The sequence below is a fragment of the Rana temporaria genome, chromosome 4 (genome assembly GCF_905171775.1).
Source record: "Rana temporaria chromosome 4, aRanTem1.1, whole genome shotgun sequence".
NCBI classification, from domain to species: Eukaryota; Metazoa; Chordata; class Amphibia; order Anura; family Ranidae; genus Rana; species Rana temporaria.
The window spans coordinates 283,597,089-283,614,099 of NC_053492.1; the positions used below are offsets into that span (position 1 = coordinate 283,597,089).

Genomic DNA, 17,011 nt, shown 5'->3' on the forward strand with positions numbered 1-17,011 from the left:
TGGACTCTTTTATAGTTTCATAGTAGGTATGGTTGAACAAAAACAATAGTCCATCCAGTTCAACCTGTGTAGGCCTATGTGTGTCAATAATTTACACGTTTTCTTTTTATTGACCAAAAAACAGTGTTCTTCTCTCTAGTTACCAATTTTAAAACAATGTCTAATTAAATCGGCACTGCATCTTTGGAAATAATTTAGAACGGTTAAAACATCTGTCAGGTTTTTATTGTTGTTCATTTCCACACAAGGGAGATTTCCATTCACTTTCTGTCCCGGTAACTGGTGCCACAGTGATATGAATTTAAATAAGTTTCTCCAGTAGGGACACAGATACGTATTAAAATCAGAGAAATTAAAGTAGGCAAAACTTTTCATTTTCATTTTGGACAGAGTAAGGGAGGGTTATAACCCCTGTCAGATTTATTTTTGCCATCTGTGTTCCATTTCGGAGATTTCCCTTCACTTCCTGTCCCAAAGCCAAGCAGGAAGTGAGAGGAAATCCCTGCAAATTAATGGAATCACTTGGGGACCCCCAGGTCACCACAACTAGTGTCCCTATTAGAATATTTTCCCTCTATGGCCCTTTCACGTTCAATGATAAACTAGACAAATAGAGAGGGTGAATCTCCTTAAAGCGGAGTTCCGGCCACAATTTCACTTTTTAAATATAAATACCCCTGTAATACACAAGCTTAATGTATTCTAGTAAAGTTGGCCTGTAAACTAAGGTCCGTTTTGTTAGGTTGTTACAGCATTTAGAGACTTTATAAAATAGAAATTGACTGGGGCCATCTTAAGTGTGGGCATCATGAAGCCAGACTGTATGACTTCCTGGATTTCAGCCTTGCAAATCTCGCACATGCTCAGTGCTGCACAAGCAGTGTCAGATCAGGTTTCAGCACCTGTGCTGTCCAAGTCACATGATTCTTTGAGACTGGGGAGTGCACAGACTCCTGGAAAGTTACACCCACTACATTCCCAGGAGTCTGTGCGGTGTAGGTTAGGAAGCATTAAGCACCTAGGTGCAGGAAGTGGGAAGATTAACTATTCTGCCTAGCAACAACACTTTGAAGGCATCTTAAAAAAAAAAAAAAAAATTCGTAAAGGACTAATGACATTTTTTTAAAACTATTGATGTAATGTTATATTTATGGGTGGAACTCCACTTTAACAGGGGCACAGACAGCAATACATTCTGACAGGTGTCCCAATCCCTCTCCACTCCATCCAAAACTAAAAAAAGTTTTGCCTTTAGTTATACTTTAAAGAGGTTGTAAACCATCGTGGTTTTCCCCCTTATTGCATTCTATGCATTAAGGTGAAAAACCTTCCGTAGTGCAGCAGCCCCCCAGACTCCCCCTTTGACTTACCTGAACCCAATCGTTCCATCGACGGTAACGAGCACAGCAGCTCCAGCTGGTGTCTTGGGACCTCATTGGATAGATTGATAGCAGCGCAGCCATTGGCTCCCTCTGCTGTCAATTGAATCCAGTGACACGGGAGTCGGGGGCAAGGCCGAGTCTTGCTGTCTGTGCCAATGGAGGCAGCAGCAGGACTCGGGAGTGCGCCCACAGGGGTGTACCCTTGGAATGCGGCTCTCCGAGGAGGCACTCAATATGGGGAGGAGCCATGAGCGCCGGAACCGAGGGGGGGGGTGGCGGCGTGGCGCCCCCCTCTCTGTCCCCTCCGAGACAGCGCCAATAAATACGGTATATATATTTTGTGGCCCTGGGGGCCACAAAAGATATATATCCAAATCACCAGGGGGGCCGTACTTAACTGGAACACAGGCCGCATTTGGCCCGCGGGCCGGACTTTGGACATGCCTGGTCTAGGGACACGATGAATAGTTTTGCTCAAATCTGGCCCTCTTTGAAAAAAGTTTGGACACCCTTGCCCTAGACCTATACAAGCATTTAACCCTTGTAGTATGAGGGCTACCTCACTGCACAGGGGAGATTTTTGTTCTCCCTGGAAATAGGCTTAAACCCTGGTTCACACAGGTGCAGCATTTCCCGGCAATGGCACCATCCTAATCGGTGCAACGCCGCATCTGCGGCGCTGCACAGATTTCAAAAACTCCACAAATGTCTCTGTAATCGCAGCAGAAAACGGGACTGACAAGCGGGAGTGAAATTGTGCAAGTTCAGCAAGTTCAGCACGGCTTCATTCCCGCAGCCCAGTGTGAACCTGGGCTTAATGGTTGTCTGTGTAAATCTAACAAGCAAAACTAATAAAACACAATGCAATTTAATGATCAATGTAAACATGCATTTTTAATTGTTACACAATTAATCTTAAATCTCCTATGGAGACAAGCTGTATATTCATTATTTAATTGTTGTCTTGTATGTTGGCAAGGTTCCTTTTTGAGGCATTTGCTTCCTCAGCAGTTCAGATACTAAGGTTCTCCTATAAACCTTATAGAATAATTAGCTTCCTTTCTGACCTTTTGTAGACTGAAGAGGAAGAAAACAGGAAAACAGAATGCAGAGCTCACTTCTGCTGCTGCTTCTAATAAGGACGATCCTTTAAAAGTCATTCTGGGGCAAACACCTGAAAAAGCTTCTGATGAAGAAAAGAAAAAGAAAAGAGGTCAAGGAAAGCAGCTCCGACGCAACGAAATTAAAAGACACAGTGCAGGTGAGTAATCCTTGTCCTCTACATTTTTGTAGTTGGGTAAATTGATTGATAACTATAATGCCGCGTACACACAACCGTGTTTTATGACGAGAAAATGCCATTTTTTTAATTGGTCGTGAAAAACGGTCGTGTGTAAGCTCCAGAGCATTTTTCTCGACGAGAAAAATGCCTGTTAAAAATGTAGAACCTGCTCTATTTTTTCTCGTAGTTTTTCACGTCGTGAAAAACGGTCGTGTGTACGTGGCATAAGAAATAAAAGAGGCTGCCTTGCACATAGCTACTGATAGGATCATTGGGCCAGATTCACAAACGAGATACGACGGCGTATCTCTGTTTCTAACTGTGCGACTGATTCATAGAATCAGTTACGCATAGCTAGCCCTAAGATCCGACAGGTGTAATTGAATTACACCGTCGGATCTTAAGGATGCAATTCTAGGCCGGCCGCTAGGTGGCGAGGCCATTGCGGCCGGCGTAGAATATGCAAATGAAGACTTACGGCGATCCCCGAACGTCCCGAACGGCCCGCCGATCTAAATCTACGTCGTTTCCGTCGAGTTACGGCGCATAAAACTAGGGCTGAGTCCTAGTTCTCTTAAGCCATGGTAAGTATGGCCGTTGTTCCCGCGTCGAAATTTAAACATCAACGTCGTTTGCGTAAGACGTCCGTGAATGGTGCTGGACGCCATTTACGTTAACGTCTAAGCAAATGACGTCGGTGCGACGTCAGTTAGCGCAATGCACGTCGGAGTAGTAGGCGCAGTACGTCCGGCGCGGGAGCGCGCCTAATTTAAATGGGACTCGCCCCATTCGATTGGGCCCGCCTTGCGCCGGACGGATTTAAGTTACACCGCTGCAAATTTCCAGGTAAGTGCTTTGTGGATCGGGCACTTGGGCAGAAAATTTGCGGCGGTGTAACTTAAATCGGAAAAGTTAAGTTGCGCCCGCTGGCTGTGAATCTGGCCCATTGCTTCTACACGGTCCTGAAATGGACAGCTAGAGTTGGCCATTCCAATGTTTACTTCTTCAGATTTCTTGGTGTGAGATATTGACCTGTCACGGCAGTCAGTTACCTCCAGCAACTATTTTCTTTGGTAATTTACATGTTGATTTCCCTACCGATACAGTGAAAAAGAAGAGCATAAACACTTCTCTTATGACAGAGCCGGTAAGAAAGAGATCTTTCCCATGTTTCTGCTGCTACACAGAGCGATAATACTAATGTGCATGGGGTGATTAGGGTGTGCCTGGGCACACCTGGCACACCCTGTGCACACGCCTATGCTGTAGATAATTCAACAGCCAGATAGTAATGTGTTTGGCCAGTTTAATGATATCCAGCAAACACTGCAACTCTCATAAAATAACAAAGCTAATGAATTTACATTAATCTGTGACCTACTCAGCCTTTAAGGAGACATAGGGCCAATGCTCTTTTGGCCACACTTCTCCTGGGTATCGCAGGAGTGCACTTAGTTCTGCTCTCCTGTGACCCAGATTTAACCGACAGCGGGCTAAAGCCTGCTGTCAGCTGATGTCACAGAGAGTCGGTCTATTCTTTGCAGGGATCCATACAGTAATGTCGGAATCCATTCAGCTTTCTCACCAGCAGATGGCTCAGCCTCTCAGAGATCAGCTGAGAGCATGAGCCAGTTGCTCCCACCCCTCCACAGTCTAAGGCCCCTTTCAGACGGACAGCAGTTTTGCCGCAATTAAAAGCATGTACGTTTTTAGTGAAATTCAAGGCTCTGGGCACTGTGATTAGCTGCATTTGTACATTGCGATTACGTGCGGTTAAATGCGGCCGCGTTTAGCTGCGGTAGTCATTTCCATAGCAACCGTTTTTATTTTTTTGATTATGATGTGCTTCCTGTTCTTTTTTTTTTTTCTCACGCTGCTATCCGCAGTTGACACAAAAGACTGCGATTACCTGCGGTTAAGTGCATATAGCTGCGTTAAATCGCACCTGGACGCATTAAATTCTATTTTTTCTATTCACACCAAACCGCATGCAACGAAATCGCAGCTAAACGTTGTGTGTGAATGGGGCCATAGGAAAGCATTGTGTGCTTTTAGCTGCGGTAGAAAACTAGAAAATCCGCAGCTAAAAGCACCATTCGTACCGTCCGTGTAAAAGGTCCCTAATGATCCATTGAGGGCTGGAGGGGCAGAGCACAGAGCCTGCACTGGATTTCTGGAAATTCCTCTCAAGCAACCCAAGCAGGGGTTCTGAGATCCTAAGATTACTAATAAAGGGACTGGGGTGGGTGGGGGCACTACAACTATGTCTGGGTCAAGGTAGGTAGGCTGTGCTTCCTGCTGTACGCATTTATGTGTTTAGTTTTCAGTTATCACCAGAGCATGTCTAAATTTAAAATCTGCTTGCATTTCCCTTTTTTGCTTTTTGTTTCTTATGTCCAGCTTTCATCATTTTTCCAGTATGGTGATCTACTGTATTTATTTGTTGTTTTATTTTATACAGTAGCAGGTCTATGAAGAAACCTACAGCAGCCATTAATCTGACTACAGTAAACTGAAATCAGATCGGTCGGATCGTTCAGGTCCGCCTGTCATATTTGTCGGCGGACCGGAACGGCCACTCAATACATCTCTATGGAGCGTCGGATGTCAGCGGAGACATGTGCGCTGACATCCAACATGATCTGATCCACTTAAATCAGACAGATGATACGTCGCCATCCGTTAATGGCAGATTGGATCGGGTGAGATCTGATGAAAACGGACATGCTGTCCATTTTCATCAGATCTCTCCATAGGAGACAGCGGCGCTGGACACGCCCCTCCCCGCTCAGTGAGCAGAGAGGGACTTGTCATCCACCGGCTCAGCGGAGATCCATGGATAGATCCCCCACTGAGCTGGCGGACTCTGCTGAGACGGAGCTTAGGAAATCTATAAATAAATTACAGTAGTACCTTGGATTAGGAGAATAATCTTTTCCAGAAGCATGCTTGTAATCCAAAGCACTTGTATATCAAAGCGAGTTTCCCCAAAGGAATGAATGGAAACTCAGATAATTTTGTTCCAGTGTCACTGCTAGTGTATGCAGTACCGCATGTTGCCAGAGGTGGGTGCCGGAGACACTCGGAAACACTCAGAGACGCTTGGAAACCACTCGAAGACACTCGGGAATGGAGTGTCTACAAGCATCACCGGCGCCCCCACACCTCTGGCCACATGCGGTACTGTACACCCCAGATGCTTGATTCTCGATCGTCTTGCTAGACAACTCTCGCAAATCAAATCAGGTTTTTTTTTTTTTTCTAAACTGTGTTGCTCGCATTTAGAGGTTTTTCTGTATAAAAGTTTTGAGTCTTATGTATAAAAAAGTTGCCAGTAGTAGCCAATCAAATGTCAACCTATAGAAGAATAATGGCAGCAGCATTAAGAGGTGATTCTAAAGCTGGTCATGAAACTAAGGCCTCGTACACACGACGGGACGGTCCGCTGGCGGATTTTGGTCTGATGGCTGTACACACCATCAGACCAAATTTCCCCGCGGACAGCGAACGCGGTGACATGGCCGCGCCGTCGCCGCGGCGACGTGCACGACCCTGGAAGGTCAATGCTTCCACGCATGCGTCGAATCACATGCGAGGGCTTTCGGCCGAGCGGACATGTCCGGTGAGTCGTACAGACGACCGAACATGTGCGACGGACAGGCTTCCAGCGGACATGTTTCTTAGCATGCTAAGAAACATTTGTCCGCTGGAAACCTGTCAGATCCGCCGAAAAATTGTCCGGTCGGCCGTACAGGTGACCGAACATGTTCGCGGAAACTGGTCCGCCGGACCAGTTTCAGCGGACATGTTTGGTCGTGTGTACGAGGCCTTAGATGCAGAACAGACATATAATAATAATAATTTGGGAAATATATTGTACATGCATGCGTGTAGAAACACAAGTGCACAAAAGTATTGGTGTTTTTCTGGGTACAACTATGTGCAGCCATTCACTTCTGTGACTGGCTGTACACACTAACAATGGTTCTCCACGCACTGGGATTTTTAAAATAGAGCATATTTGCACCTCAAATTGTCCATGTGCATGAGCCCTAATTCACACTCAACTGCTGCATAGGCCTTGCTGTGACTGACAACTGCGATTCACGCTGATTGGCTCCTGATCAAGCGATCATTATCATAGACAATCATGTTTATCACTTGGGTTTGTTCATAGGCAGACTTTCTGGCTCAGCGTTCACTGTCTCGCACAGAGAGAGGCGCATTGGCACATACAGCTGGCAGACTGCATGAAATACAGTGATTTATTAGCCAATAATAATAATAAAAATAAAAACAAAACAGAGCAGACTATTTATTAAATTAGTGTTGTAAATCAATGTACAAAATATTTAGGCAGACAAATACAGTCTGAAAAGTATTCACAGCTTCACTTTTTCCACATTTTGCTATGTTACAGCCTTATTCCAAAAAGGATGAAATTCATTATTTTCCACAAAACTCTACAAACAATACCACATAATGACAATGTGAAAGAAGTTTATTTGAAATTTCTGCTAATGTATTAAAAATAAAAATCACATGTACATAAATATTCACAGCCTTCGCCATGACACTCAAAATTGAGCTTAGGTGCATCCTGTTACCATTGATCATCCTTGAGGCCGGGTTCACACTTGTCCAAAAAACGCTCCGACATTGGGAGCTCATGTCACATGACGTTTGAAAATCAATGTTTCCCTATGGGAGCCGTCTTAACTGGTCCGACACAAGTCGGTCCGACTTTGAAAATGCTCCCTGTACTACTTTGGTCTGACACTTCAATCCTACTTCAGCCCATTGAATATCATTGACGTCTGACCAAAGTAGGATCCTTGTCCTTACCATCTGACTTTTGACATCAGACATGATGATTACAGCAGCAGTAAAAGGAATTTATCTCACACTGGGAGTGTTTTGATTGGTCAAAGGACAAGTCAGGCTGTCACAAAGTCGGATCAAAGTAGTATCCTGTTCATGAAAGTTGGATGGATGTCGGACCAATGTCGGACCAATGTAGGACTGATATCGCAGAGCAAAGTAGTATGAAAGTCGTACTACTGTCGTGTAGTATAGTGTGAACCCAGCCTGAGATGATTCTACAACTTGATTGGAGTCCACTTGTGGTAAATTCAGTTGGCTGGACACGATTTGGAAAGGCACACACCTGTCTATATAAGGTCTCACAGCTAATAGTGCACGTCAGAACACAAACCAAGCCATGAAGTCCAAGGATTTGTCTGTAGACCTCTGAGACAGGATTGTATTGAGACACAGATCAGGGGAAGGGTGTAGAAAAAATTCTGAAGCATTGAAGGTCCCAGTGAGCACAGTGGCCTCCATCATCCATAAATAGAAGAAATGTTGAACCTTTCTGGAGAGGGCCGCCCGGCCAAACTGAGTGATTGGGTAGAAGGGCCTTATTCAGGAAGGTGACCAAGAACCCAATGGTCACTCTGACAGCTCCATCGTTTCTCTGTGGAGAGAGGAGAAACTTACAGAAGAACAACCATCTCTGCAGCACTACACCAATGAGGCCTGTATGGTAGAATAGCCAGACGGAAGCCAGTCCTCGGTAAAAGGCACATGACAGCCAGCCTAGAGTTTGCCAAAGGGCACCTGAAGGACTCTCAGACCATGAGAAAAAAAATTCTCTGGTCTGATGAATTGTTTGGCCTAAATGGCAAGTGTCATGTCTGGAGGAAACCAGGCACCGCTCATTACCTGGTCAATACTATCCCTACAGTGAAGCATGGTGGTGGCAGCATTATGCTGTGGTGATGTTTTTCAGCGACAGGAACTGGGAGACTAGTCAGGATCGAGGGAAAGATGAATGCAGCAATGCACAGAGACATCCTTAATGAAAACCTACTCCAGAGAGCTCTGGACCTCAGACTGGTTCATCTTTCAACAGGGCAATGACCCTAAGCACACAGCCAAGATAACAAAGAAGTGGCTATAGGACAACTCTGTGAATGTCCCTGAGTGGCCCAGCCAGAGCCCAGACATGAACCTGATTGAACACCTCTGGAGAGATCTGAAAATGGTTGTGCACTGACGCTCGCTATCCAACCTGATGTAGCTTGAGAGGTCCTGCAAAGAAGAATGGGAGAAACTGCCCAAAAATAGATGTACTAAGCTTGTAGCATCATACTCAAAAAGACTTTAGGTTACAAAGTATTGAGTAAAGGCTTTGAATACTTATGTACATGGGATTTTTTATTTATTTTTAATAAATTTGCAAAGATTTCAAACAAACTTCTTTCACATTGTCATTATGGAGTATTGTTAGTAGAATTCTAAGGAAAATAATTAATTGAATCCACTTTGGAATAAGGCCGTAACATAACAAAATGTGGAAAAAGTAAATCGCTGTGAATACTTTCCGGATGCACTGTAGAGCTATAGCCAAGTTAACTGATGCATACTGATACTCCTTATTTTCACCTGGGCATGAATTTTTCAATAACCCCTGGTCATAAAAGGTTTTTTTTTTCGGGGGCCAGAATTTACACCAGCCAAAATAAATCAACTCTACCTTTATACATTTAGCTAGATTCAGAGAGAGTTAGGCCGGCGTATCAGTAGATACGCCGACCTAACTCGGAATCTGCGCCATCCTAAGTTTAAGTGTATTCTCAAACTGAGATACACTTAAACCTAGCTAAGATACGACGGCGCAGGCCGTCGTATCTTAGGGTGCAATTTTTCCTTTGGCCGCTAGGTGGCGCTTCCGTTGAGTTCGGTGTAGAATATGTAAATGCCTATATACGCTGATTCACAAACGTACGTGCGCCCGTCGCAGTAAAGATACAGCGTTTACGTAAGGCATTTTCCGGCGTAAAGTTATTCCATCAAATAGCTGGCCTAGTCAATGTTAAGTATGGCCGTCGTTCCCGCGTCGAAATTTGAAAATTTTACGCCGTTTGCGTAAGTCGTCCGTGAATGGGGCTGGACGTAATTTACGTTCACGTCGAAACCAATACGTCCTCGCGGCGTACTTTGGAGCAATGCACACTGGGATATGTACACGGACGGCGCATGCGCCGTTCGTAAAAAACATCAATCACATCAGGTCAGCCCCATTAACATAAAACACGCCCCCTCAGCCTAATTTGAATTAGGCGCGCTTACGCTGGCCCCATTTACGCTACGCCACCGTAAGTTAGGAGGCAAGTACTTTGTGAATACAGTACTTGCCTCTCTGACTTAAGGTGGCGTAGCGTAAATACAATACGCTACGCCGCCTTAAAGTTGCGGCAATCTACCTGAATCCAGCTAATTGTGTACAACATCAAATGGGCAGGGCTATTTGCTGATGCATCAAGGTGCCCACAGACAGCCTGATTAAAAGCAACTAGTACCAATTTAAAAGTACCTTGTAGGCTTGGCTCACACTAGTGTGGCTTCAAAGTCATCTGACTTTGAAGCCACGCCGCACAGCACATCTTCATCGCATCTTGAAAATAACTTCTTTAATAGAAGTCAATGCAATTCACTCTGAATTCGCCCCCAAGTAGTACAGGAACCTTTTCCTAAGTCGGAGGGACTTGATTTGCTCCGATTAGAATGCTTCCATTGCACTGAATGGGGCGCTACTTGTCAGGGGACTTGGTCACCTGACAAGTCACCCCAGTATGAACCGAGCCTTAAGGGTGTGTTCTTTTTTTATAATTTTTTTTAGTGTTGTGTGGTTGTCCCAAGCAATTACACAGCTGTCACAAATAATCCCTGTATAACGTGTAATATATTTATTCTCTTCTTTTCTCCTTCACTCCCATGTTTGGAACAAGCAGTGCATGTTAGTTGTGGCCATGTACACTGCTCTATGCACACATCCCATAGTACCTAATCCCTCTCCGGAGTGAGAAGGAGAAAGCGTTCCTGCAGTCATGGAGAACAAACATAGCCACCGTCTCACAGGAAATCAGATCACAGCAACAAAAAAGGAATTTGTTTAGTTTAGTGTCACTTTAAAAAATGATGGGGCAGAGGGAATTCAGATTGAGTAATTACTCCCTCTGGTGGCTAATCTACAAACTGCGCTATTTAATACAGTAATGGCTAAATCTATTAAAGTGGTTGTAAAGCTTTGTTTAAAAACAAAACAAAAAAACCAAACATGTCATACTTACCTCCACTGTGCTGCTCGTTTTGCACAGTGTGGCCCCTATCCGCACTTCTGGGGTCCCTCTGCGGCTTTCGCGGCTCCTCTCCACATTAGATAACCCCCCCTAGGAGAAGCGCTCTCCTGGGGGGTTACCTTGTGGGCACGCTTCCGAGTCATTCATTTATTAGCCAATATTGACATAAAAAACGATGTGTTATTAAGAAATATTAATAAAACATTAACAGCGCTAAAAAAAGCTTATCAAATGGCTTATGAGTCCAATACTCATATACTGCAATGGTTAGTTTGAGGAAAAAGTTTATAAAGTTATGTATGCATAAAAGTATTATGTAACATGTGTCCACACTCTTTGTGAATCAATTAATGATAGTCCTTGCACTTCCTCTAATATGCTGTTCTTTGTGTGGAGTGATTTCACAGTATAGCTGTTTGTTCATTCAAATGCTGATTGGAGCTGTCTGTGATTTCCCCCTAAGGTATTGTACTCACCAAAAAGTAGTACTTTAAAAGCATTGGATACATCCACTGGTGGTAATCACTCATCGGTTCTCCTCCTCTGGTGTATAGTGATGATCCGTACGCTCTTCAATCAGTGTAGACAAGATTAAAGATAAAAAGCGCTTGTCATAAAGGCTGCTGCCTCTGCTCACTCAGGAATATGGCTCCAAATTACTCAGGCTCAAATTTCCCCTCGTAAGTCCCGGGTAGAAGCTAGGCTGCCTTGCAAGCTGAATCGTCGTGTAGTCACGCCCTGACGCGTTTCGTGATAGGTCCACGTCTTCAGAGGGCGTGGCTACACGTCTTAGACTGTTTAATTTATAGTGGGAGCTCTGATCTTGGTACCTCCCCTCCGTGGACCCTATTGGTCAGCCTTTGACAGGGCTGTAGAGTAACTCCCCATCAGCTGTGCGCCGTTACTGCGGGTTCATTGTCAGTGACGTCTACCGCTCACCTCTGATTGGTGCGCGGCGGTCACGTGGTCCGAGGGATCGGGATACAGAGTTCCCACCCCTCTGCTATACTGATTGGTCACACGTCAATAGCCTTGGAGGAGACACTCCCACCTTGCTGACCGTGCGTTCCAACCACTGTAACCAGCCCTCGTTTTAGCCATCGCTTGTATAAGCTGATGTGTGTAAACGGCTGATGAGTACTCGCACTCTGGTCATTCCTATGCGATTTATGGAGGCATGTGTCCTTCCTTATTAACCCCTCTGGTTCACTTAATGCTCTCGCATTTTCGTTAATCCTAGTGGGGAAAAAGAAAGGAAGGGGATCATTTAAAAAATTATTTATAATTCATATTTGTTTGAACTAATTATTTGAAAGGATTTTTTTAAAAAAGCTTTCTTTTAAAACTCATATTATTGTGATAAATAAAGTTTTGTAACAATTTTATGCAAACTGTACGATTAATATATGCTTATCTTGGTGACAAATATATATATGGGGCTGTCACCTTATTACTGTGTGAGCAGACACTTCTGACAGCCAAAAAAACACATATTGAAACCACTATGCATATCAAATAGTAATGTGTTTAGGGAAAGGAATGTATAGCAGCATCCATCATTAATATAGCAAAAATACAATCTATAATGTTTATCCACAACAATTGTACATAGCTGATTATACACAAAAAATAATGGAATTAATGATAAAGGTATTAACACTGTAATCATTATAATTATCTGATAGATGGATCTGAATCTTTCCAGTGCTGTTCTATGAATAAATACATATAGAACAGCTAGACTGTAATTAACATTGCATTCCAAATATCCACTAATATTATTATGTTGCATTGTTAAAAATGTTATTAAAAAATATTAAAAATATTAAAATGTTAAAAACATTAAAAATGTTAGATGGATAACTTGAAATTTTAAAACTGTAGGGCAAGATTGGCTAGATCTTATTCTAATTTCTGTCTTTCTAGTGATTGCTGATAAAACAGTTGAGGTCCACATCTATATTCAGGCCATTTGGACTAAGAGTATTGGTCATGTACAGCCATTGCGTTTCGCGTTTTGAAATTTCTCGGACCATGTTGGCACCCCGCCAGTTGGGGCCAACATGGTCTATCCCCCAAAATTTCAGCCCTATGGGGTTCTTATCATGTTTCTTCAAAAAATGTAGCGAAACACTGTGTTCTTCATATCCAATGGTGATGTTGTATATGTGTTCAGACACCCTTTTGGATAATTTTCTTTTTGTTCGTCCTATGTACATTAAGCCACAAGGGCATTCTAAAGCGTAGACCACATGTGTTGTAGCACACGTAATTGACTCTTTAATTTCAAAAGTTTTGCCGTTGGCTGTGGATGTGAAGCTATTTATGCCCCTCAAATGGGTGGATACCTGGCGACAAGATTTACACTTTCTACAGGCTGTGAACCCCGGTTGGTTCCAAAACATATGTAGTTTTTTTGGGGGGTCTAAAACTTTATGTACAATCTGGTCCCCAAAAGTTGCTGTTTTTCTATAGATGAACACAGGAGATTCTGGTAACATTGGTTTTAATGTTTTATCCATAGCTAGTATGTTCCAATGCTTTTTGAAAATCGTTTCCACTTCACGGTACTGGTCATGATAGTTTGATATAAAGCCCCATTCATGTGTTGATTGCCGTGGGCGTTCCTTAGGTTGTAGAAGGGCTACCTGTGAGCTTTCTCCCACCTGGAGTCTTATCTTATCTAGTGCTTCTTCTTTATACCCTTTTTCCACAAAACGCTGTTGAATCAGTGAAGATTGTGTTTTATAGTCATCATCTTCCGTGCAATTTCGCCTGATTCGCATGAACTGGCCTTTAGGTATATTTCGAAGCCAGCGTGGATGGTGTCCACTCTGGATTGGGATGAAGCTGTTTCTATCTGTTGCTTTAAAATAAGCTTTAGTTGTCAGATGATCTGCTCCTTTAATGACCGTAACGTCTAGGTAGTGTATTTCCTGTTTACTCCAAGAGAATTCCAATTTGATGTTATTCTTATTACCATTAAGCCATTCTGAGTATGCAATGAGTGATTCCTCCGATCCTTGCCATATGATAAATAGATCGTCGATATATCTCTGGTAAAAGATCAACTCTTGCTTCCTATTATTATATACCCATCTGTCTTCCCATTCACTCATAAATAGGTTGGCTAGGCTTGGTGCAAACTTTGCACCCATAGCCACACCTATCTTCTGAGTGTAGAACTGCCCCCCATACCAAAAGTAATTATGGGTAAGGCAGTAATCTAGTGCCATTTTCAGGAATTTCTTTTGAACAAACGGTAAATCTTCTCTTTTACTCATGGCCCAATTAAGGGCTAGGAGGGCATCATCATGTTGGATGTTGGTATAAAGGGCAGCCACATCCGCTGTTACTAAGAACACTTCTGATTCTTTAGGAAATCTCACTTCTTTTATCTTCTGTATAAAATTGGTGGTATCCTTTAAGAAAGCCTTAGTGGTGATAACACTGCCTTGCATGAAGTGATCTAGATATTGTCCAATTCTAGCTGTGACGGACTCTATACCATTTACGATAGGTCTCGCTGGTGGTAGAGTTGGGTGTTTGTGTATTTTGGGGACAGTGTAAATCGTCGGAGTCCTATTGAAACTTGGGCATAAGTATAACTTTTCTTTCTTTGTTATCACCTTCATGTAATACCCGTAATCGATTAGATTACGCAGGTCAACTCTGTATTGTTTCATTGGGTCCTTCTTTAAAAGTTGGTACGTATTTTGATCTTCCAACATTTCTTTTAATTGTGTGTGATAATACGTTTTGTCCATCACGACCACTCCTCCCCCTTTGTCAGCCGGTCGGACAATGATGTCCTTGCGTTGTTCGAGAGCTTTAATGCCTTCCTCGATGTATCTAGGATTTAGACTTTTCTTAGCTGGTAAAATTTCAAGATCTTTTAAAACTAACTGTTTAAAAACTTCTACTTGATGGTTATTCGTTTGTTGTGGGTTAAATAGTGACTTATTTTTAAGACCACTGTCTATCCCAACCATCTCAGAGTACTTGTTGCTTTTCACACCAAAACTGTTTGATAGGAAATATCTTTTGATATTTATTTTCCTAATGTATTTCTGTATGTCAATGTATACATTGAACTTATTTATTGATTTTGTGGTGGTACATTTTAACCCCGCATTTAGTATATTGGATTCCTTCTGTGTCAAGGTAGCTGTTGATAAGTTATAGATTCCACTTAATCGCCCTGTCTTGGCCTTTTTTTGTTGGATACGTTGCCCTGCTCGACATCCTCTCCTGTTGCTGTTCTGTTGTTCCTGGCCGGGCTGTGATGGTTCTCCCGTTGTGGTGGGTTCCAACATTCTCTCATGAGGTTGGGGTTGTGGGATGGTAGGCCTCGTCCTCTCCATGGTCGATTGCCCCTCCCTCGTCCCCGAGAGTTGCCCCTCATACCTCTCCCTAAAAAAGGGACTGGTCTGGGTGATGGCGCATAATAGGTATTCTCCCTAGTGTCCTGAAGAGGATCATATCTATTATGTGTGCTGATTTCATGGTGGTCATCATATCCTTGATTAGATGTACTCTGTCCACAATATGGACAGAGTACATCTAATCAAGGATATGATGACCACCATGAAATCAGCACACATAATAGATATGATCCTCTTCAGGACACTAGGGAGAATACCTATTATGCGCCATCACCCAGACCAGTCCCTTTTTTAGGGAGAGGTATGAGGGGCAACTCTCGGGGACGAGGGAGGGGCAATCGACCATGGAGAGGACGAGGCCTACCATCCCACAACCCCAACCTCATGAGAGAATGGTGGAACCCACCACAACGGGAGAACCATCACAGCCCGGCCAGGAACAACAGAACAGCAACAGGAGAGGATGTCGAGCAGGGCAACGTATCCAACAAAAAAAGGCCAAGACAGGGCGATTAAGTGGAATCTATAACTTATCAACAGCTACCTTGACACAGAAGGAATCCAATATACTAAATGCGGGGTTAAAATGTACCACCACAAAATCAATAAATAAGTTCAATGTATACATTGACATACAGAAATACATTAGGAAAATAAATATCAAAAGATATTTCCTATCAAACAGTTTTGGTGTGAAAAGCAACAAGTACTCTGAGATGGTTGGGATAGACAGTGGTCTTAAAAATAAGTCACTATTTAACCCACAACAAACGAATAACCATCAAGTAGAAGTTTTTAAACAGTTAGTTTTAAAAGATCTTGAAATTTTACCAGCTAAGAAAAGTCTAAATCCTAGATACATCGAGGAAGGCATTAAAGCTCTCGAACAACGCAAGGACATCATTGTCCGACCGGCTGACAAAGGGGGAGGAGTGGTCGTGATGGACAAAACGTATTATCACACACAATTAAAAGAAATGTTGGAAGATCAAAATACGTACCAACTTTTAAAGAAGGACCCAATGAAACAATACAGAGTTGACCTGCGTAATCTAATCGATTACGGGTATTACATGAAGGTGATAACAAAGAAAGAAAAGTTATACTTATGCCCAAGTTTCAATAGGACTCCGACGATTTACACTGTCCCCAAAATACACAAACACCCAACTCTACCACCAGCGAGACCTATCGTAAATGGTATAGAGTCCGTCACAGCTAGAATTGGACAATATCTAGATCACTTCATGCAAGGCAGTGTTATCACCACTAAGGCTTTCTTAAAGGATACCACCAATTTTATACAGAAGATAAAAGAAGTGAGATTTCCTAAAGAATCAGAAGTGTTCTTAGTAACAGCGGATGTGGCTGCCCTTTATACCAACATCCAACATGATGATGCCCTCCTAGCCCTTAATTGGGCCATGAGTAAAAGAGAAGATTTACCGTTTGTTCAAAAGAAATTCCTGAAAATGGCACTAGATTACTGCCTTACCCATAATTACTTTTGGTATGGGGGGCAGTTCTACACTCAGAAGATAGGTGTGGCTATGGGTGCAAAGTTTGCACCAAGCCTAGCCAACCTATTTATGAGTGAATGGGAAGACAGATGGGTATATAATAATAGGAAGCAAGAGTTGATCTTTTACCAGAGATATATCGACGATCTATTTATCATATGGCAAGGATCGGAGGAATCACTCATTGCATACTCAGAATGGCTTAATGGTAATAAGAATAACATCAAATTGGAATTCTCTTGGAGTAAACAGGAAATACACTACCTAGACGTTACGGTCATTAAAGGAGCAGATCATC

At 43.0% G+C, this 17,011-nt stretch overlaps 1 protein-coding gene across 6 annotated transcripts in view; it reads left to right on the forward strand.

The window, feature by feature from the left end:
• Nucleotides 1-17,011, forward strand: part of NCOA7 (nuclear receptor coactivator 7) — a 224,283-nt gene that overhangs the window by 96,706 nt on the left and 110,566 nt on the right. For all 6 annotated transcript variants that reach the window (XM_040350372.1, XM_040350368.1, XM_040350375.1 and 3 more), the window contains one exon: nt 2,459-2,643. In XM_040350372.1, the coding sequence (XP_040206306.1) occupies nt 2,459-2,643 (185 nt within the window). The remainder of the gene's footprint in view (nt 1-2,458; nt 2,644-17,011) is intronic.